At 36.5% G+C, this 24,505-nt stretch overlaps 1 protein-coding gene across 3 annotated transcripts in view; it reads left to right on the plus strand.

Moving 5' to 3' along the window:
- Positions 1-24,505, plus strand: part of LOC127417324 (galactosylgalactosylxylosylprotein 3-beta-glucuronosyltransferase 1-like) — a 169,139-nt gene that overhangs the window by 135,738 nt on the left and 8,896 nt on the right. For all 3 annotated transcript variants that reach the window (XM_051657268.1, XM_051657267.1, XM_051657269.1), the window contains 3 exons: positions 205-347; positions 6,518-7,026; positions 19,175-19,471. In XM_051657268.1, the coding sequence (XP_051513228.1) occupies positions 236-347; positions 6,518-7,026; positions 19,175-19,471 (918 nt within the window). In that variant the 5' untranslated portion in view covers positions 205-235. The remainder of the gene's footprint in view (positions 1-204; positions 348-6,517; positions 7,027-19,174; positions 19,472-24,505) is intronic.

A 24,505-nucleotide genomic window follows, 5' to 3' on the forward strand; every position in this document is an offset into this window, starting at 1 on the left:
CACAAGGGATCTGAGACAAACAGCCTATATTGGATTATCATTTTACTTGATGATATGAAGCTGAAGTCTAATACAAAGTGATCTTTTTGATAACATTTTACATTCATTCTCAAGAGGCCACACACTGTCACTTATCAGGCTCTCACATATCCTCTCATTTACATACTCTCTCTTTTTCTGTCTCTGTTTAATTCCCACTCTTAGGTAATGACCAGGCATAGCACCAACCCTGGAGATGCCGAAGAGAAGAGATATTCTTGCCATCGTGTTGATTGTGTTACCATGGACCCTCCTCATCACTGTGTGGCACCAAAGTGCAATTGCACCTCTGCTTGCCATCCGAAAGGGTAAAAACAGTATTTATATACACTGATATAAAGTTCTGTTGTCAATGCCAATTAAAAAAAAAATATATATTTCAAAATGTTTAATCACTCAAAAAAAAAAAAAAAAAGACAAAAAAAAAAGACAAAAATCTGCACGAAGTCTAAAGGGGTTTGCAAACCAGATGCAGCATGTGGATGTCATACAGCATCTTAAAATTCAAAATAGAGACTTAAAAAGAAATATTGGTCACACTTTATATTAGGTGGCCTTAACTACTATGTACTAACATTAAATACATACAAGACTATGTATTTACTGTGTAACTACATGCTGTTCTGCAAACTTCCCACATTTGCTGCTACTGAGGTTGAGGTATGGGTAGGTTTAGGAGTAAGGGTAGGGTTAGGGTTAGGATTGGGGGTTAGAGTTGGGTTTTGGGGTAAGGGTTGGGTTAGGGGTTAAGTTAACAGTGTAACTAAAAATGTAATTAAATGCAGGTACTTTAAATGTATTAACAATGCAACAACATGTATGTACATGATAAGTAGATTGTATCAAATGGTTAAGTACATAGTAGTTAAGGCCACCTAATATAAAGTGGGTCTAAAATATTAATGATTAATATTTTGGACCCACTTTATATTAGGTGGCCTTAACTACTATGTACTTAACCATTGATACATAAATAATAAGGATTTATTATTCCACCTAAAATGTTCATCTTTACTGGAGAAAGTATAATGGTAAAATCATCCATCTTAAATCTCATCTGGAGCTGACTTTAGACTTGAACTTGCGCATACAGAACGCTGCGTTTTATGTACAATACTTTATTGTCCTACCTGTGACATGAAGCGGCATGGCACTTCTCATCGGGTGTGTAACCCCCTTAAAGGACTCTCAGATAAACTCAGATTTATTGATTTACCTGTGTCTTATAAGAACTCCTTTCTCTTATACAAATACAGTTCTGTTTCAAGTAAATTTGCATATTATTCCTCTCACTGAAAATTATCTATTAAACAGTGTTAAAGAGGTGCTAAACAAGAAGTTTTTCCCCGAAACACGAATACAAATTAGTTTTCTCTCCAAAAAAACATGCTTTTTATATTAGTCTCTCAACTTAGTGCACTTTCATTTCACATGACCCAGTTTAAAAATTCACCATACATACACTGTATATACTGCAGATAAAAACTTCCACTTTCCTCCACTTAGCTAGCTGAGTGCATGGGCCTCATTTCAAGAATTCAAATGACTCCAATGAAATTATCCAGCAGATTTCAAGAGGTCCTCATTCATTCGAAAGATAAATTGCAAAAGATTTTTTCAATAAAACCCTCACTGTGGTGAATTTCTGGTGGCTTTAAGTCAAAATTACCAGTTAGCATATCTACACAGTTTATTTTAGCACCCACATTGAAACACTTATGTAAGTGATGATTCACACACATGACAAGCTGTACACATAAATTGTTATTTAAGGGTTTATGGGGGCAAAGCCTACAATGTTATACTTCACAAAGATCCATCAGTCTCTGGCCACCTCTAGCTCCTCCTACGTGGAGCAACACCACCAACACTTGATGACCCATGTATTTGCACATCAACAGCGTTGGGAGGGTTACTTTTGAAATATTCCACTACAGATTACAGAATACATGCTGTAAAATGTAATTTGTAACATATTCCGTTAGATTACTCAAGGTCAGTAACGTATTCTAAATACTTTGGATTACTTCTTCAGCACAGGTAGATTTTTTCACTTGTTTTGACTATAAAAACTCTGCCAGTTCAGTAATCAAAATACACATGTTAAAAATACATTCTCTGAAAAACCTAAATATCTTATGCAGTGTTGTTTCTAAAACAAGATCAATCAAACTGATCTTGTTTTAAGGATTTTTTAGATATTTTTACAGGAAACAAGACTGATCATCAAGAATAAGATTTTTGCCCTAGGAAGGACTTACTAGAAAAAAAGAAATAATGATCCAACGTGAATTTTCTTGATAAAAAAAAATATGATCGTGCCTGGTAACATGTAAAATGGCTAGAAATAGCATTTTAGCTTAGTGTAAAGCTGACAATTTTCACAAGGTTTATTTCTATTTCTTGTGCTCCAAACTTACTTCAAACTTACTTCTCTGTCTGCTCGTATAAATGTAACACATCATAAGAAAGTTTTTCACCGCTATTCAAATGCACTTTGGATTTAAATGCATTATTTATATGTATACATTTTTCCATCTGAAAGGACTAAATATTAAATGAAACAAATGACAATAAAATGCAAAGTAATCTCTTCAGTAATCAAAATACTTTTTGAATGTAACTGTATTCTAAATACCAATGATTTAAATTGTAACTGTAGTGGAATACAGTTACTTATATTTTGTATTTTAAATATGTAATCCCATTACAGGTATTCTGTTACTCCCCAACCCTGCACATCAATACCATCAGTTATTGGAGATTTAGATATTTATATTCATAGAACCTTTCATGAAGCGATTAACATGGGTCTGTATGATGCATAGGAGGTAGAGAACATCTGGACTGTTAATAGAGAATGCTAATCTACGTAGTGCTAAAATGTATAAAGTGAGAGCAGGTTACTAATTGAACAGTGATAAAAATCTGAAATGTGAGGTGCCACCATCATTTTGTGACAAGTGCAAATATTCTGAAAAGAAGATATTTGGTAATACTCCATAACCATTCTTAGCAAAAGCTTTCTTGTATGCTCTATTAAAAATACCCCATGAAATGGTTTGACAAGCACATTGGTTTGCTATTTACTGGTACTATTGCTAGTCAATGGGAGGTGGTATTAGAGCAGTGTTTCCCTTTAATTAGGGGGGCCTAATTAAAATACTCAGTGGGAATAAGTTTTCTTTCATGGTTTCTTTCTTTTTATCAGGATCTTGTTGATTAAAATACAGTCATCTAAAGACAAACAAAACCTTTTTCTACAATCAGAGAGCATTAGAAAAGATTTTACACAGAAGGAAAGTTCCATTGTATCCATAGTTTTAACTGTGGTATTTGCAATAATATAATAGTAACCAAAAGTAAAAGTAAAACCATGATTAGCAGTAACCATAAAACAAATTATGGCGCCATTTTTCATAAGACAAACACATCCAGAAATTCAATTGTATTCCCTCACTTCCCCGATATATTGATATAAGTTCATGGTAAATATTTTTTTTTTATATATCTGTGATGTGTGGACTGAAAGCCTTATCATTTCTGTCTGTTCATTGTGCAGATTTCTCCTTTATTCCTTTTCAATGCTGTTTAGAATTTTGGGGCCATTTAATAGGATTTTAAATAGTTTAATCATTGACACATTATGGGTTTTTATAGAGGTTTTAAACAAATAATCATGCCGAATCCGTGACCCAGCCCGCGATTCTCGCAGCGCTGTTTATAATGATCTGCATGACTGAGAGCTCAAGACCGGTCCACATGTAAACACACGTGCTCTGCACTGATCTGTGCATTGAGCTGCGCTGATTGATCCAGGTAGAGCTGTTTCCTTTCACGTTTGGAACGTTTGCCATTTGATAATTCTCATACGCAACAAAAAACAACAGCACACAGTCAGATAGTTGGCCGAATTTGTAGTTGCACTAGTGCTACCTCTTGCAAAGTTTAATTACACTATTTGGAAAAATATTTAGTCGCAGTCTGGAGCCCTGATCTATTTTGTGCAATCTGATCATTTTCCATGGCACACCTGACAATCTTTTACGGCACACTAGTGTGCCGCGGCACAGTGGTTGGGAAACACTGTATTAGAGGGAGTAGACATGCTCATTCTTGAAAGCACTTAAAGGGATAGTTCACCCAAAGTATAGTTCACCCTTTAATTGGACAAAAATGAGGACATACCTCTGAGTGCAAGATTCATTAAAATTGTCTTCACTTTTCGTGGAAGAGAAGAACTGTACTCTTTAGATGCACACATCTGCTAAAAGTTAATTTTGTGAAGTTTTAGAAGTACACTAGCACGTAGATGGCCTCAAAGCTATCAAACATGAACTAAAAGCCACAAAACACCAATTTTGATTTCATGGGGTCTTTAATCATGCAGCTCTGGAAAAAAATTAAGAGACCACTCCAAATATTTCTTAAATCAGCATCTCTACATGTATGGCAGCCATTCCATTCCAGTGTCTGTTGAATTCCAACACAAGCATACTTCATTCTACTTAATGAGGTACTGATTAGGGGCTCACCTGAACCTAATTTTATTTAACAAGGAAAAGTATAAAAACCACTGCTGTGGTCATCGCTATCCTCTTGCAATAGGACCAGCTGGATGACAAAAACAGTGCTAGTAGTACTTCAAAAGTAATTGGAATTAAAAAAATAACTATTGATCATGCCAAAAGAGTTGAAAAGAAAAGTGGCGGTTCATAAGAACAAGGTCAAGCAGCAGACATTGTGGACAACAAAGCTACAGACGACTCTCCACTACCAGGATGACCGGCAACTCATTCGAATGTCACTCAACAACCATAGGATGACTAAGTGACCTACAAAAAGAATGGCAAACAGCAGCTGGGGTGAAGTGCACGGCAAGGACGGTTCGAAACAGGCTCCTAGTGGCAGAGCTGAAGTTGTGCAAAGCTAGAAAAAAGCCCTTCATTAATGAGAATCAAAGAAGAGCCAGGCTGAGGTTTGCAAAAGGCCATAAGGAATGGACCATAGAAGACTAGAGTAAGGTCATCTTCTCTGATGAGTCCAGTATTCAGCTTTGCCCAACACCTGGTCGTCTAATGGTTGGACGAAGACCTGGAGAGGCCTACAAGCCACAGTGTCTCGCACCCACTGTGAAATTTGGTGGAGGATCGGAGATGATCTGGGGTGCTTCAGAAAGGCTGGAGTCGGGCAGATTCGTCTTTGTGAAGGATACATGAATCAAGCCACGAACAAGGTTATCCTGGAAGAAAACTTGCTTCCTTGTGCTTTTACAATGTTCCCCAACTCTGAGGATTGTTTTTTTCCAGCAGGACAATGCTCCATGCTACACAGCCAGGTCAATCAAGGTATGGATGGAGGAGCACCAGATCAAGACCCTGTCATGGCCAGACCTGAACCCCATTGAAAACCTCTGGAATATGATCAAGAGGAAGATGGATGGTCACAAGCCATCAAACAAAGCCTTGCTGCTTGAATTTTTGCACCAGGAGTGGCATAAAGTCACCCAACAGCGATGTGAAAGACTGGTGGAGAGTATGCCAAGACGCATGAAAGCTGTAATTGGAAATCTGGGTTATTCCACCAAATATTGAATTCTGAACTCTTCCTAAGTTAAAACATCAGTATTGTGTTTAAAAATGAATATGTACTTGTCTTCTTTGCATTATTCGAGGTCTGAAAACATGGCATCATTTTTTTGACCAGTTGTAATTTTATGTAAATAAATGCTCTAAATGACTATTTTTATTTGGAATTTGGGAGAAATGTTGTCAGTAGTTTATAGAATAAAACAAAAAAATTCATTTTACTCAAACACATACTTATAAATAGAAAATCCAGAGAAACCGATAATGTTGCAGTGGTCTCTTAATTTTTTCCAGAGCTGTAGATTTAAAGGGATAGTTCTGTCATAATTTACTCACAACTCATGTTGTTTCAAACTTGTATTACTTTTTCTGTGGAACACAAAAGGGAATGTTTGGCAGAACAGAGTTTACCTCTGTTACAATTCACTTTCATTGCATTTTTCTTTTCCATACAATGAAAGTGAATGGTGATTGAAGCAAACATTCTGCCTAACATCTCCTTTTGTGTTCCTCAGAAGAAAGAAATTTGGGTTTGGGACAAGATGAGAGTGAGTTAATGATGACAGAATTTAATTTTTTTTTTTTTTTTTAATTATTTTTAACTATCCCTTTAAGGATTAAAATGTAGATCAAGGAGAAGTCAACTTGTGCATTATGGGTTTGAATAAGTGCCATCTACCCCTATGGAGTATTATGATCTTATGGTTCCTGCTCTCACCCTCTTCAGTCTGTCACCATCTAGTAAAAGAGATCTTAATCAAACCAGAGCGACTAACCATCCACCGACAATGGCTAGCAGGTACTCCTCTAAGGTTTGTGGCATGTGTCAGACATAATAAGAGCAGCCCTGGGGTGTACTAATGTCATAATTCTCTTTCTCTGACCTGCAGATGTCGGGACAGAGACCAGACATGAGACCGGTGCAGCCATGGACTCAAAGGAATACTGCTCACAAGACAAGGACATAGTGGAGGTGGTCCGTACGGAGTATGTGTACACAAGACCTCCACCCTGGTCTGATGTATTGCCCACCATCCATATCATCACCCCGACATATAGCCGTCCAGTTCAGAAGGCCGAGCTTACACGATTGGCCAACACCTTCCTTCATGTGCCCAACCTTCACTGGATCCTGGTGGAGGACTCTCAGAGAAGAACCCCTCTAGTCACAAGTTTGCTGAGGGAGACGGGGCTTAACTACACACACCTCAATGTGGAAACCCCACGGAACTATAAGCTGCGAGGGGACATGAGAGATCCCCGGATTCCTCGAGGAACCATGCAGAGGAACCTGGCTCTCAGATGGCTACGGGAGACCTTCAACTCCAACAGCAGCCAGTTGGGAATTGTCTACTTTGCAGATGATGATAATACATACAGCTTAGAGCTCTTTGAGGAGGTGAGTTAAGACAGGATTCATAAATTTGTGAACTGTAGCATCAATTAATGGGTGTTGTTAAGTGACTGCACTTCCAAGGACTCTGCGTTGATTAAATAATACGCTTTATCTGAGTACTTCTACTGCATGACCATCTGTCTTAGTATATTATCTTCCCATCCATTACCGACTGCAACTCCTTTATAGCAGGTTAAAATACTGTATATGTGTGTTTAATATTCTATTCATTACATAGATGTAGTTGGTATGAAATACTTTTGAAAAGTTTGACATGTCCTGCAGTTACATGCTATGCTCTATCTACAACTATTTAAACAGCATTTTGCTAATTATATTGATGCATGCAGATTTGATAATCTCATATTATCATGTGAAATATTAGTCTTTTTACAAATTAATTTGTCACACAGCATGACCATTTAAAATGAATTAGTAAAGGTAAAAAGATGATTCAAAATGGTGAAAACAGAAATGGTGACCAGTTCAAAAATGTATTCCTGGCAAAAGTAAGATTTAAACAAATGGTTTAAATTAGATTTATTTAAAGACGCTTAACTTTGCTATGAATAAACTTCAATGCAAAAACAAATGCAGTTGCTTTACCGTTTTAAAATCAATTTTGATTAAATTTAAGAATTTTGTTTACTTAGTTTTAAAAGTTTATAGTCATTCATTTTAATTACATATTTCTAATTTATTCTGAACTCTTTATATGTACACTATTTAAAGGTGCACTCAGTAAATTATTCCATGTCATCTTGGACTTAAAGTGACACCTAGTGGTGTGGATGCAGCATCATTCAAAATCAATAGTTTTCAGTTACAGATGCCATTGTAGAAATTTACTATTCACAATCAGCCATGATTCATTTAATCCAAGGGTGAAAGTGTCCAATAACAAGATGGTTACGTGTGATTCTAAAATGGCAATCCCCATGAGGGCGCCCCAGCCCCATGTAGATAAAACAGCTTACTAAGTAAAAGGTTACTGATATGACTAGAGTCCTCACCTTATGTGAGTGCTCATGATTTTATACATATGTTACAAAATTACACAATTCATTTATTTAGGAGTAAAACTTCTTTAATGAGGAAAAAAATGCTGAGTGCACCTTTAAAGATTGCTTAATTTAAAGTGATGGATATTGTTAAAATATATTATCTTAAAAACAGGCAGAAATATTTTTGAGGACCTAAGATATAAACTTTCCATTATACTGTATATATTAATATATATCATATAAATATACAATGTAATATATTATAAAAATACATTTTTAACCTAAATTCTTGAAGTTTGTAAAGGAAATAATATCCATGAACAAATGCATCAAATTCCCATGGACTTTCCTACATTGGCAACACTTAACATAGAGTATAATGCATTAGGCTACTTTACCACATGAGAGGTGATCAATGCCTGTGGTTTCGAATCTTGTAGTGCTGAAGGTAGGTGTTAATACATGTCAGGACTGTCTTACCTTTGTCTTTAGATCACCCAGAATGCTCTGTCCTTATGAAACCCCCTTTATAATAGATTCCCTCAATCTGAGATGCTGTTCTGACCAAGATAATTGATAGTGGCAAAAAAGATGATCAAGAAAATACTTTTGAAACATTAGCAACAGCAGGAAGAAAGGCTATAATTAGGGTTGAACAAAAGCTGCCACTTCTGTTGATATGTGGCTCATGCATTTTAAAAGATTAACATGCTTGCTTTCAACTGCATGCTCCAAATGGACACTGCACAATGATTTTGCCATTCCATTGACTTTAAATATATTAATTCTAAGGGAAACTGCATCATAGCTTATATATAATGTATTAAAATGCATTTGCGCTGAGAAAAGTTTGTTGAAACCTAGCTCCCTGTCAAACTTAAGAATCACAGAGGTACATAGCCTCAAATCAGTGACCCACAATGAGACAGCATCATCATCATCATCATCATCATCACAGATGAAGCTGTAATACCTTTTATCTTTGGAAATAACAAATATTGTAGGGTAATATTTCATGAAAAATTTATCTGGCCTTGTTTAAAACAACAGTCCCTGCCAGGATGAATTAATTATTAAGCTTATATTAAAAACAATTAAGTAGGCACTCTGAATGACAAGCCTTATTTACAGATGCTGTTTATTTTTACCCCCTCTTCTCCTGCGTTTCACCTTCACTGTTGTCTGGCTGTTAGTGCTCAGTTCTGAGCTTAAAGGGACAGTTCACCCAAATATCTGAATTATTTTAGCATTTAATCACCCTCACATTATTCCAAATTCATATGACTTTCTCACAAAAGAAGATTTTAGGCAGAATGTCAGCCTTTAAAATCTCCATGTGTGTTCCACGCAAGAAAGAAAGTCATAAAGGTTTGGAACAACATGAGGCCGAGTGTTCATTTTTGGGTGAACTGTCCCTTTGAGGACCGTAAGGTACTTTCCTCTGACTGTTCTCATCACCTTCATGACTTTTTTGACTTGAAAGAATCATTTCAAAATCCACTATACTGAAAAGTAAGTTGAACATGTCTAGCTTCTCCCCTTTGTCTCCTTTGTTTCACGCTGAATTCTGAACTGAAGAAGCTCAGATGAGAGGCAAAAGGCAGAAAACAGTCATTTATTACTCTAAACTAGGGCAGCCTGGCTTTGGCAGCCCTCCCCTTTGACAGCTTGTTTAGGAAAGATTAATTTCATCCTGAATCTGCAATGAGCATGCATCCTTTTTAAGAGTTATGTTTTCCAATTGCAGCAGTTTTTGTTTCCACCACGAGGTAGGGGAGGTGTGCCTCCTTTAATGAAAAATGGCAGCGGCACAATATGACATTAGTGTCACGTATGAACATGGAGAGGGATGCAGTTTGAACCCAAATGCAGAGTTTAATGAAGAATCACCGACAATATATATATATATATATATATATATATATATATATATATATATATATATATATATATATATGTATATATATATAGAACTAGAAAGACAATAGGTACAAGGATAAATACAACAATGAGACAAATGTACATGCTAATATAGATGAGACTAGACCATGAATGATGAAACACAGGGAATATATACAGACATGGGAAATTACAACACAAGGAACAGCTGGGAACACTGATAGGAAACAGGTGAATGTGATGATGATGATGCCTGCTGGGAATTGTAGTGTGGGGACAAACTACAACATAAGTCTATGAAAGTGTAAAATTAAGAGTCCGTGAAAATGAAGGGATGGTGACATGAAGGGATGGTGACAGAATCCCCCCTCCACCCCCTTAAATGGGTGGCTTCTGAAGCCCAAAAACAGATAGTTGTAAGGCCAAGGCGGAGCTGGCGGATGATCAGGAGGCCAGGGAGGAGCCTGCAGATGATCAGGTGGCCAGGGAGGAGCCTCCAGCAAGGGAGAGGGGTCCGGCAATTTGGAAGACAGCTCCAGGAAAGGTACGGGGTCCGGCGGTTTGGGAGGTGGCTCCAGGAAGGCAACTGGCTGAGGATCAGGACACCAGGATGGAACTGGCAGGGGTTCAGGGGCAGAGCTGCTTGTGGTGAAGACCTAGGGGGTGGTGCCACAGTTGGTTCAGGGAGCTGAGTCTCAGGAGGTGGAGCAGGTGGAGTTGGGACTTGAGACTCAGAAGGTGTAGCCGGAGGAGTATCACAAGAGGCAGACAGAGTCTTGGGAGTAGGAGCGGACAGAACTGCTGGAGGAGGAGTCTCTGGAGGAGTAGGCGGAGTCATGGAAGACTCTAGCAGTGACTGGGAAATGGCATCCGTAGCCGTGGGCACTGGCAGTGACTGGGGAATGGCCTCCGTGGCCGTGAGCACAGGCAGTGATAGGGGAACGACCTCCGTAGTCATAAGCACAGGCAACGATAGTGGAACAACCTCCGTGGCCGTGAACACTGGCAAGGACATGGGAACAGCCTTGGTGGCCGTGGGCACTGGCAGTGACAGGGGAATAGCTTCCGTGGTCATGAGCACAGGCAGTGATTGGGGAACGGCCTTCGTGGCCGTGGGCACTGGCAGTGACAGGGGAATGACCTTTGTGGTCATGAGCACAGGCAGTGACTGGTGAACGACCTCTGTGGTCATGAGCACAGGCAGTGACAGGGAAAGACCTCTGTGGCCGTGAGCACTGGCAGCGATTGGGGGGTAGGAGCCCTTTTTCTCCTCGTCCTTTTCCGGATGGCCGTGAGCACTGCTGTGGGAGGCTCGGAAGGCGGAGCCGTGGGAGGCTCGGAAGGCGGAGCCGTGGGAGGCTCAATGAAGGAAGGCGGAGCCGTGGGAGGCTCAATGAAGGAAGGCAGAGCTGTGGGAGGCTCAATGAAGGAAGGCAGAGGCGTGGGAGGCTTGAGGGGCTAAGCCATGGGAGGCTCAATGAAGGAAGGTGGAGCCATGGGAGGCTCGATGAAGGAGATCTCCGGGACCACCAAGGCTGGGTAAAAAGTGGTCTCCATTGAAGGAAACTCGGAGACCACTGGAACCAGAGTAGCCCCCCCCCCCCCCCCCCAAAAAAAAAAAATTCCTCTAGGGCTGGAGCAGGCATGAAAGCTGATTATGGGATGGACGAGGCTTGCAACGATAGCTCTCGGATGGTCGAGGCTTCAAACGCTTTCTCTGGGACGGACACGGCTTCAAATGCTGGCTCTGAGATGGACGAAGGGCGAAGTCAATGTACTGTTGGAGGTCCCATACAATTCTTCCAGATGGCATTAGAGAATTAATTGGTTCTTCCAACCCAGCCCAAAAACAGTCCTTAAGTGCCACATCATTAAAATTCACCTTATACGCCAGAGCACAAAAGTCCATAACATATTCTTCAATTGTACAATCTCCCTGGTCGAGGCAAAGTAGTTCCTCTGCTGGGTTCATCTTTGGGTCTAGTCTTCTGTCATGCATGAACATGGAGAGGGATGCAGTTTGAACCCAAATGCAGAGTTTAATGAAGAATCACTGACAATATAATATAACAGTATTGAAAGAGTTCCCATCTATGTTGGGCACTTATTGGCTGCTTTTCTTTATTATTTGGTCAAAGTCATCAATTTCAAAAACTTTTTTTTTTTATAACAGTTCAGTCAGCGAAACCATCCTTTACATTTCGCTGAGTCTTAATCAGTTTATTTATATAATTTACAAACTGAGTGAGATAAAGAAACACTGTGCTTCTCCATCGACAGTCCTTTTGTAGTTCTTTGTAAAAAGCTTTTCTCCGATACGGTGGGTGATGCATTATGTGTATAAAGACAACTGCTTCACTGGCCAGCTCTAGCCTTCACTATTCATTAGGCAGTTTCCTTTTATGATGGGCACCACTTGCACTGTACGACACACAAAGGATTTGGACGGAGGTGGGTAGGGAGTGTTTGAACCAGGAAGATTAAAGGAGTATCTGTCTCTCCCTTGCTCACTCACTTGTTTTGTGTCTCTCATTGTCTCTCTTCTGGTCTTTGATCACCTCCCATGACCTGATCAGGATGAATCCTGTTGTTGAGATCTGTTTGTTTCTGTGTCCGTGTCACCACGCTGTCCAAAACATGATCTACTGTCCTGAGGTGTATAATCAGGCCTGTGCTTTTGAACAGCACACTATGAACAGCAGGTCATACTGGCTTGGCTGTGAGATCTTTGTGGCATTCAGTACCCTTAAACAACATAACCAGTTGTCTTCAACCATTTTAAGGCCAACAACCCTTGATGGGTAGAGAGACGGAGCAGGGACCACCTGCTTCCTGTTTTATTGTATAAAACTGAGTGTTTAAGTCTGGACTATAATAACATTCATATAGTCCAAATTATTGTATTAATGTACTTAATTTTTATGCTTACATTGTAAACCTATAAAAATGATAATTAAAGGAATAGTTCACCCAAAATGAAAATTCAGTTAATATTTTTTCACCCTGATCTCGCTCCAGTCCAAACCCACAGGACATTCTTTCTTCCATGGAACACATTAGGGGAATTTTTGAAAAGTCATCAAAGGGTTTATTCACCAGAATGTTAGTTCATTGTAACTCCGGTCTGTCAAGCTTGAAAAAGGACAAAAACATCAGCATTAAAAAGCTACAATTTGATGTTATCAGTGTAGCTGTCTGCTATATTTGGTTTAAGCATTTTACTGTATTAATGTGATTTTATTTGAGAATTAACAATGACTTAAATTTTGTTTTGCATGAAGTGAATCAATCATTTTAGAATCTTGGAATATAGTGTTGTATCTATAACTTGTACTTTTTTATGGTGTTTTATTGTCCTTTTTTGAGCTTGACAGACAAGAGTCATTACAACATGGCAAAAAAAGCCTGTGAAGACTTTTTTTTTAATTCATCTTTTGTGTTCCATGTAAAAAAGATAGTAAAATGGGTTTGGAGCGATCTTAGTGTGAGTAAATGATGACAGAGTTTTAATTTTTGGTTTATTATCCCTTTAATGATGTACAGAGTCCAGGGTGTAAAGTAATTGAGTAAAGATATTTAAGTATTATACTTAAGTATTATTTTTTGGGATTTGTGTTTTACTTTAGTGCAATTTAAATAGAATACTTGTACTTCTACTTACATTTCCAATTAATTTTTTTTTTACTCCTTACAATTTTATTTAAACTTGAAAAGTGCTCACTACATTTCTGCAGATCACTTTCTTTCGTCTTACTGGACTGAAGCCGCCCTTTTATTGCATCCGACAAATGACAGATTGACAAATGGACAAGTGTCGCACTGCGGCTGTGTGGAGTTCTGACCATTATTTCGGATCTGATTAGAGCTTCGGATACGTTGCAGTATTTGTGTGACTAGACCGTATGTGACTGCCCAACTAAATGTGATGTATTCATTCAAAACTATGAGCAAGAAGTGAGAAACTCTGACGGTTTTTGTACTAAACTTTATTCTAAATGCCTGATACTTCACAGATTGGACAGTTATGAAGTCAAAAATGATCATTCACTTTGCAAATATATATATATATATATATATATATATATATATATATATATATATATATATATATATATATATATATATATAAACAAAAGGATTTTGTAATTAAATGTGTACATCTTATTTTTACACTTGCCTTCATATTTAAATCATATCTATGAATTTTTACTTATTTGCTGAATTATTATTGTTGTTGTTGTTGTTAGGCAACTATTAATTTTAATAATAACTATAAAACCAGCAATGATTATGATAATAATAATGATAATAAATATAATGGAATTAGAGTAAATATTAATTATGAATTTTACTGAATTCATCCATCTGCCCAACAGCAAGGTTTGGTAGCAAACCTCAGAATACAATTCACAAACCAACAAAATTACTAAATTTCTTCAGGCTTTTTCTTATTTTTTTATTTATTTATTTTTATCTTTCTTTATGTCTCAAGAGGCTGGGTGCTCAATTTGACTGTGACAATGTTTTTGCAAAAAAAAAATGTAAAAAAATTATGTGGTTCATTACACATCTCAGGGCAGTTCCGAAGTGAAATGTCCACTGTGTGGCTCTAAAAGCGAGTGAAATGTTCTCACGAACAGATGAAGTTTTAAGGTTAATGTTCTATCGAGATTTAAATCAACAAAACCAACCTCCCTACCCTTAACCTTAAACCTAAACTTAACCGAAAGTGTCAGAAAAAGCAAGTGTTAGATGAAAAACACAATTTCTGAAGCAATCACGTAATTTTGTGATGCTTCTATGACACTTTGGACTCACGCGTCGACTCGTATTCTCTTTAGGACTCGTACCCCGGTCCTTTGTATCGCATAGGCAACACTCTATCAGTTGAGCTTCCGTGCAATTTAATCACACTTAAGCAAGCTTGTAAATGTAGTTGGTTATGTAATGCAAACATTAAAATTAGTCATGCGCTATAGTAAAAGTGTTTATATGTCATAAGATATCATTGTGTGAGGAACAGAGCGAAAAGTAAGTGTTTATGAACTGATAATCCTCCGTTTTACTCGTGATTTGAGTGAAAGGGGATACAAATAATTGTTGTTTTAGTGCCTCTAGTGTTCATTCCACCAGGAAATTGCTGTGTTACACACAACAGGCCACATAAGAATAATTTTGCAAAATGTAGTTATTGTAACATGATTCTTTGACCAGGTTGCGAATGCCACTGGGGGAGAAATATGACAGTCGTCAGAGACAGTAAAAAGACGACTTTCAAACCAATCGAATTTAACAACATCCTCTCTCACACAATCTCCTCTCTTGATTTCATAGGAAAAAAAGTTACTTTTTACTTTTTTAATACGTATAATTTAATGTGAATACTTTTTTACTTTCGCTCAAGTATGTTTTTGACTAAATACTTGGACTTTTAATTGAGTAAAATTTTCACTCAGTATCCATACTTTCACTTAAATCTAATTTCTGAGTACTTTTTACACCCCTGACAGAGTCATATGCTTACATTTAAATCTTACTTAATACATTAAGTAAACATTAAAATACATTTCAAATACACAATACATTTTTTTAAAAAGAAAAACGTAAATTACACATTAAAAAAACATTAATATGGGAGGGACAATGAAACATGTCAAGTCATTTTAATTTGTAAAGCACTTTTCACAATGCACATGGTTTAAAGCAACTTTACCAAAGGTCATGCCTTAATATCTCAATGTCCCCAGTGAACAGCTTCTTAGAAATTTATTTATATCTTTTATAGGGATAGTTCATACAAAAATTATTATTTACTCACCCTGATGCCATCCCAGATGTGCAAGACTTTCTTTCTTCAGCATTACATAAACTACGATTTTTAGAAAATATCTCAACTCTATAGGACCGTACAATGCAAGTGAATGGTGATCAGACCTTTGTAGCTCCAAAAATCACATAAAGGAAACATAAAAGTAATTCATATGACTCCAGTATTTAAAGCCATATCTTCAGAAGAAATATACTGTAATAGGTGTGGGTGAGAAACAGAACAATATTTAAGTCAATTTTTACTCTAAACCTTTCACTTTTAGATAGGGCTGGGCGATATATTGAATATTAATGATATAATCGAGATACTTTTGCTGATGATGTAAAATTGACCATATTGTGAATATCGCAATGATTTTAATATGCTTTCATTTGGCCATTAAGTTTCATAAAGAGCGCATCAGTAGACTAATTTCACGATCCTTGCACGCTGCACAATTAATCAAAATTACATCAACATAGCGAGTTGGTCATATGTGATTATTAATCCACAAAAGGCTGTGATTTAAAGACAGATAAACATGGTCTGTGTGTGATTCAGAACAAACCGGTGACGCGCTGATCTGTGTGCATGGGCATGGTGGCGCTCTCAGATCAGTTACGTGCATTGTGAAGTCAAAGTAATGCAGGTTCAAGCATTCACGCATTTCCAAACATTAGTAACCACTACAAGATATTATACAAATCTACAAACACGGGCACCATACAACAGAAAAGGAGATTACAGCATTTCAGGAATGTGGAACATCTGTAAACTGTCAAATACACATTGCTTTTTCTGTCAGCTCTATCAGCTCTATCAGCTCCCTAGCTCACTATGTCATGAATCAGTATATTGTGAACACAGATTCGGGCACTGGCAAGGTTGTTTATCCACTGAAAATTGGGACTCTTAAGACTCAATCACCCACGAAACATTAACAAGCTTGCTCACTGAAGCTCAGCTGTTAATAATCAGCACCATCGCTGTATAAATGACACCATCATTCATTTTTGTTGAAGAATATCAAACGTATATTGTTATTATAACATAAATGGCATAAACAAAGATATAAAAATATAAAGGAGTGTATATTAAACCTTCTTTTAAGAACTTAAATATTTAAAAGATTGTTTAACTTTCATTGCAATTATGAATGAAAGACATTACAAACAACATCTCTTTTAAAGACAAAATAAGGCTTGGACTTCATAGTTTTACACTTGTGCTCATCATCTAACAACTTGAGACTTCAGAAGACATGAGGACGTTACCAGTAAGGGAGCATAATGAGCAACGATGCTCCCTGGTTTTTACAGTGCATTGTGGGATTTTTTAGGGAGCAAACATTTTAGTGCACTGGAATGATTTTGCGATTGAGACAGCCTTAAAAATGCCCGACTCCCTGATCAATGTCCTGACTTAATTGAGACGCACCATGTGTCGAAATAAAAGCTCCTTGTGAAGTTTAAGTAAATACGTCAGCACTTTCGTGTGACAAAATAAAAGCCCCAGGTGGAGGTGAATTAAAAAGGACAGAAATATATTACTTTTGTATAACGCAAATTTAATAATCAGAATAATAATGATACTTCAGCATTATATTATAAAAATTAAACTCAATTGTCCCACAGTAATAATTAAGTATTATGCGATGTACAACTGGGGTTTCAAAAATAAGTCAGTGAAGTAGCTTTGCACACCCAGTTCATTCACAAAAATGTATTAGTAAAAACATTTGAAGGTAAATAATGCTTTTTATTAAGCTACTATGTATCATTGTATATTATATATATATATATATATATATATATATATATATATATATATATATATATATATATATATATATATATATATATATATATATATATATATATATATATATATATATATATATATATATATTATACACTACCGGTCAAAAGTATTGGAACACTTGACTGAAATGTTTCTCATGATCTTAAAAATCTTTGAAATTAGTTTTGTAAACAAAAATATAATTGTGCCACCATATCAATTTATTTCATTATAAAGCTAAAATGTAATTAAACATTTATTTTTTATTTTTTTATTAATTGATGACTTGGACCAAATAATAAAGAAAAGCAGCCAATAAGTGCCCAACATAGATGGGAACTCCTTCAATACTGTTTAAAAAGCATCCCAGGGTGATACATCAAGAAGTTGGTTGAGAAAATGTCAAGAGTACATCTGCAAATTATAGGCAAAGGGTGACTACTTTGAAGATGCTTAAATATAACACAGTTTTGATTTATTTTGTATTTTGTTTAGTCAAAACATAATTCCCATAGTTCCATTTATGTTATTCCATAGTTTTGATGAATTTACTATTATTCTAAAATGTGAAGAAAAAAATATATGTAATAAAGAATGAGTAAGTGTTTCAAAACTTTTGACCGGTAGTGTATGTATGTGTATGTGTGTGATATATATATATATATATATATATATATATATATATATATATATATATATATATATATATATATATATATCAAGTACATATCAATGAAAATGATTGAATTTAATTCTCCCGTGTGTTTATTTAATGAAAAACGAATTATGATATTTTAATTTAATGTCTTTAAAATATTGAATCTACTTGGCTGCAATGGCTGTTTGGATGAAGTGATGGTTCCTCTGAAAAAATACAAATAAAAAAACACACACACACACACACACACACACACACACACACACACACACACTTTTGAGCCATTTTAGAGCAAATACATAATTATTGAGATATATACTGAATATTGTCAATTTGCTAAAAAATATAGAGATATAATTTATTAAGACATATCACCCAGCCCTACTTTTAGATGTGAAAGTGAAACTAAACAGGCACCACATGTGACTTTCAGATGTAAAAGTGAAAGTGGAGATTTAGAGTAAAAAAAAGGACTTAAATTTGTCTGTTTCTCACCCACACCTATTATATTGCTTCTGAAGATATGGATTTAACCACTGGAGTCTTATGGATAACTTCTACTGTATGTATCCTTTATGTGATATTTGGAGCTACAAAGGTCTGTTCACCATTCACTTGTATTGTATGGACCTACAGTGTTGAGATATTCTTCTAAAAATATTTGTTTGTGTTCTGCTGAAGAAAGAATGTCATACACATCTGGGATGGCATGAGGGTAAGTAAGAATTTTTATTTTTGGGTGAACTATCCCTTTTAGCCCCCCAGTCAGCAAGCCAAAAGAGACTGTGACAAGGAAAAAACTCCATAAGATGTTAGTGAGTAGAGGGAAACTTCTTAAGATGTTTAGTTAGTGGAGAGAAAAAGCCTTGAGAGGAACCAAACTCAGCTAGGGGAAATGCCCTGTATGACAGTCCCCTGACTTAAACTAACAGTTGAAGTTGAACTAAAATCTCTCTTTCCCTGTCTCTCTCATTTTGCCAGATGCGCTCGACCCGCAAGGTATCTGTGTGGCCTGTAGCGTTTGTTGGAGGTCTACGGTATGAATCTCCGAAGGTCAATGCAGCAGGGAAAGTGTATGGCTGGAAAACAGTGTTCGACCCTCACCGGCCCTTTGCCATTGACATGGCAGGTTTTGCCATTAACCTGCATCTCATTCTGTTCAAGCCTCAGGCCTACTTTAAGTTGCGGGGGGTGAAGGGAGGCTACCAGGAGAGCAGCTTACTCAGAGAGCTGGTCACTCTCAATGACCTTGAACCAAAAGCTGCCAACTGCACTAAGGTGAGGAAACATTCACAAATGTGAAGGGTGAATGTGTGTTTTCAGCATAATGATAAAAAATATGTTAATACCATGTATATGCATGTGCACTCCCACCCAGCTGAGTTCCTCTCTACTAAAGGCTCTTTACCTTGATTATTAATGCATTTACTCATAAAGGTAAAGCATGTCATTTCTGAGCCCCTCGCTTCACCAAACAGAATTGCAAATGAAACTGCTTAATAAGGACTTTAAGACATTACAGCATAATGTTCTGCAAAGCTGCTTTGAAACTATAGTATGTGTGTTGTGAAACACACTATACTAATAAAAATGGCTTGTCTTGACTTGATAGGAGAAAGTATTTTAACACTGGAAAAATTGCACTCAGTTGCTCTCAATACCCTTTTCATGACTATTCACTTTATGTTGTTTCATAGAGTCTCATTTGCATTTCTGTACTTGCTTGTACTTTTCTGAGCAATTCTGGTACTTTGGTTGCAACGCTCTCTTTAAAAAAGTTTAACTCCTTCAGAAATGAATTATTTTGAAATATGTATAAAATCATGAACACACAAAAAAGATGAAGACTTTAGTCATTTCAGTACCTGTTAATAATGGTCTAAATCTTGGAGAGGGTCCCCTCATGGGGGCTGCCACGCTTAGATCACATGACCAGCTGAATACTACTCGTTTAATTTCAGTAACTTCATCCTGTTATTGGACACTTTCACTCAAGGATTAAAGTAATCATGGCTGACTGTGAACAGTGAATTTCTACAATGTCATTGGAAACTGAAAACTATTGGTTTGAATGATGCTGCTGTTCACTGTCTGTGAACAAAAAGCTTTTATTTTTAAGAGCATATGTGTATAGCCCTCATGTTGTTTCTGGAAAAGATTCTGTATTATTCCATGAACATGATTCTGTATTATTCCACCAGAGCAACTCAACTGACAGGAGCAGTATAAAAGATGAGCTGGACACTGTTTATTCCTCTGGATGTAAACAAGAATCTTTAGAAATTTTCCAGGTGGCAGATAATTATTATTATTATTATTATTATTATTATTATTATTATTATTCTTTTTTCTTTTTTTTTTCTGATTAGTTAATCTTAATTGCATGAATAGGTAGATTAAAATATATTGCACACCGTCTGTTTATCCACTGGAATACCAAGAGACTCATTTAGACACCCATATGATGGAAACATTGTGTGATAGCTACAGCGAATGCATATTTTAGCACTTCAGATTTTTACCCAGAGATGCTCTCATGTCGAAATGTTCTGTGCTACATGAGGAGCACCATGCTAAATTTGGAGAGAAATTGTGGATGGTACTCTGTTGCTGAGGAGGAAATTTATATTTGTGTGTGTGTGTGTGTGTGTGTGTGTGTGTGTGTGTGTGTGTGTGTGTGTGTGTGTATGTGTGTGTGTGTGGTTTACGGGGACATTTTTTTAGGTTACAAACTGGTAATCACAAGGGTATAATGCTATAAATGCGGTTTATGAGGACATTTCTAGTGTCCCCATAATTCAAATCGCTTAAAAAACATACTATATTTTTTCTTTTTTTTTTTTTTTTTGAAAATGTAAAAATGCAGAACGTTTTTTGTGAGGGTTAGGGGATATAATCTATTCTATATTTCATACTGTATAAAAATCATTATGTCTATGGAGAGTCCTCCAGTGTGTCTGTGTCTGTGTGTGTGTGTGTGTGTGTGTGTGTGTGTGTGTGTGTGTGTGTGTGTGTGTGTGTGTGTGTGTGTGTGTGTGTGTGTGTGTACATGTTTATACTACATTGCGGGGACCAAATGTCCCCACAAGGATAGTAAAACCTGAGATCACCTACACTGTGGGGACCAGCCAGCGATCCCCACGAGGGAAATGGCTTATTAAACATACTAAACGATGTTTTTTTGAAAATGTAAAAATGCAAAAAGGTTTCTGTGAGGGTTAGGTTTAGGGGTAGGGGTAGGGTTAGGGTTAGGGGATAGAAATTATTGTTAGATATGTATAAAATCCAAAAGATGCATGGAAGTCTATGGAGAATCCCCACAATGATATAAAAACATAGTATGAGTGTGTTTGTGTGTGTGTGTGTGTGTGTGTGTGTGTGTGTGTGCATACTGTATACAGAGGTGTATATTAACGAAGTACAAATACTTAATTACTGTAGCCTACTTAAATACAGTTTTTCAATATTTGTACTTGAGTATAAATATTTCTTTGGACTTTTACTTTTACTTCGATACATTCTGAAGAGAAAATTAATACTTTCTCCAGACCCTTTCATTACTTTTGGGACTGAGCACTGCAAAAAATAACAAGCTGTAAGTGCAAAAATGCATGCAGATCGGCGAAAGTGATGTCTGATTCGTGAAAGAATAATTTGAGTCGAATCTTTTAAATTTGATTCATTTGAACCGATGAGGAATTAAGGAATTAATTTGATAAGTTTAGGCTTAAACATTATGAAAGCTGTGAAATAATTAAGTTGTTATCAGTCTCCCACCTTTCGAGGAAACCTGTTCATATAAAAGTCGATCAAACGCATTTAACCAAGGTGCGATGTGTATTAATAATTACCAGCACTCATAAAAATGTCTAACAATATTTATTTTATAAACAAGGGTGTTCTGGGTTGTTGCTAAAGTGTTCTCTTTGCTTGTTAGCACATTGATGCTGCAGGATGTGTTTACTAGGGTGTTCTGTGTGGTTGCCGGGGCATGTTATGCAGTTGTCAAGGTGATCTGCTGTGTGTTTTAGAGCATTGCTATAGTATGTGGTTGCCAGGTTGTTACTATGCTGTTGCTAAGTTGTTTTCTGTGTTTGTAGCACATTGCTCTGTAGTTGCTAGGCTGTTTAGGTGGTTGCCAGGCTGTTGCTATGTTAGGGTGACCAGACATCCCCGTTTTCCATTGACAGTTCCAGTTTTTGGTGGTCTGTCCCCGGCTGGAGCTGTCCCTGGAAATGTTCCTGTTTTTCCCGAGAATTCAAAACAGCCCGCATAGTGAATTATTGTGCCCTTCAAGTGGACTCATAAATATTGTAATTACAAGTTCCAAGCACGAGTGACCCAGCGAAGTCGGAAGTTCAAGTGGGAAACTCGGAATTCTAGATGATACCAAAGTTGCAGAGATGGGAGGAGTCCTTAACTTTCAACATGGCGGAGGAGAGTACAGTTTCTGTAGTGAATGAAAGGTTTTGTTCATTTTTCTAAATACTGCTCATTTTTAGCACTTGCCGTTTTGGTCATATTCATTTATGTATATCAGCAAAAATGTTATGCATGTTTTACATTTTTAAACCGTGAATATAGCTTGTATTTGACCAAAATTCCATCATCGTCAGCAGGCTGAGTGAAATGTATTATGGTGTCAAAATAAAAGTTCCTAAACAAATATGAATGAATGAACCTGGAGTCATCCATGTTTCCTGTTCTTTCTGACAACAAAATACGTGAACACATAATACTCGTAATTACCACTTCAGAAGTGGGAAAATTCCGATAGCACATGAAGGCAGCATTTATTACATGGCGAGAAACTTAGCCTGAGCAGCAAATCCTACCATGTGCTGTTTATTTTGACCAACAGAGGGGGCTGCTCGCTATAGCAGCATCAATTAATTCGTCTTCCTTCACTGATTATTTGGTCAGGCCAGTTTTGCTCTTAAGAACTGGACCAGGCAATTGAAGAGAATTATCATCATTGTTATAAACTTCAAGGTAAGGAACATACAAGCTATTTAAGTTATAAAGTTATATTGTTATGTATTTTACAACAGGTTCAGAATTTGGCACGGAATTGTATTTAAAGTTTGGCCTTCATAATGTGGGAATTCCTGCACAGACCACACAAACTATAACATGCTGGTGAAAAGTAGTCAAATTAATCCCTGCAGATGAACATATAAAATCAACAATTTTATCTTTGTATTGGACTGTAAAACCAATCAGTGTGATAATCTCTCAGCATGATCAGTGTAATATTCACACACTAAAGGAAGCACTTTCTCACATATTTGCTCATAACATATACCCAAAATAAATTTCAAAGAAGAATATGACATTAATAACATGGAAAAATAAATAACAATATAATAAAATACCTGCAAAGAAATGTACAGTTAGTCAGTACATTACAGCATAAATTACATTGCGCCTTGCTGGGAAACAAGTGACTGAAACGGAGCACCATAATGCATAAGACTTGATCAAAATAAAAGGTAGTAATTGAGAAAAACAGGTCCATATGAGATATGCAAACAGTTAGGTAAAATAGTATTAAGATAATAATAATAATAATAATAATGATAATAATAATTAGACCACTAAAAATGATAAACTTTATCTCCGTGTTTGAATTTTATTGAGACAAAGGCTGCAATTCAATAAAGCATGATACACAACACCGTAAAAGATTTCTCCATGATTTGTTAACTTTGTTTTTTTCCAAATTAACTTGGATCCACTAATGTGTTCAGATAACATAAGAATTTGTGTTTTTATTAAGTAAACTATTGGCACAATGGCAATACAATGATATAATTAATAATTACTAAACTAATTGTTTTTATTCAAATTGTTATTTATTTATTTTATTATCAAATTTTATTTTAAATGAACTAAATTTTAAGGCAACCAGGTTACTTACTTTTTTATGGTAAACCAAAATAATTTCTTACAGTGCATAGTTCAGCACATTATCACATTCACCATGGTCAAAATACATAAAATCCGATTTTTCCCCTTTTTTAATAAGTAACATGAAATTTCAATGACCTATTGACCACTGAACTTGAAATGTCCCCATTTTTCATTTCAGAAATCTGGTCACCTTATGCTATGCTGTTGTTAAGTTGTTTCAACTGTGTTTTTAGCACATTGCTATGCAGTTGCCAGGGTGTTCTGGGTGGTTGCTTACTGGCCCAAATGAAAAGAGCCCACTTCACAAGTCTCTATTCTGGTCACTAAATATGACTCGGCTCCCTCCTTCAGTGTTACAATTTATTATATATATATATATATATATATATATATACTTTT

The sequence above is a fragment of the Myxocyprinus asiaticus genome, chromosome 26 (assembly GCF_019703515.2).
Source record: "Myxocyprinus asiaticus isolate MX2 ecotype Aquarium Trade chromosome 26, UBuf_Myxa_2, whole genome shotgun sequence".
Lineage (NCBI taxonomy): Eukaryota > Metazoa > Chordata > Actinopteri > Cypriniformes > Catostomidae > Myxocyprinus > Myxocyprinus asiaticus.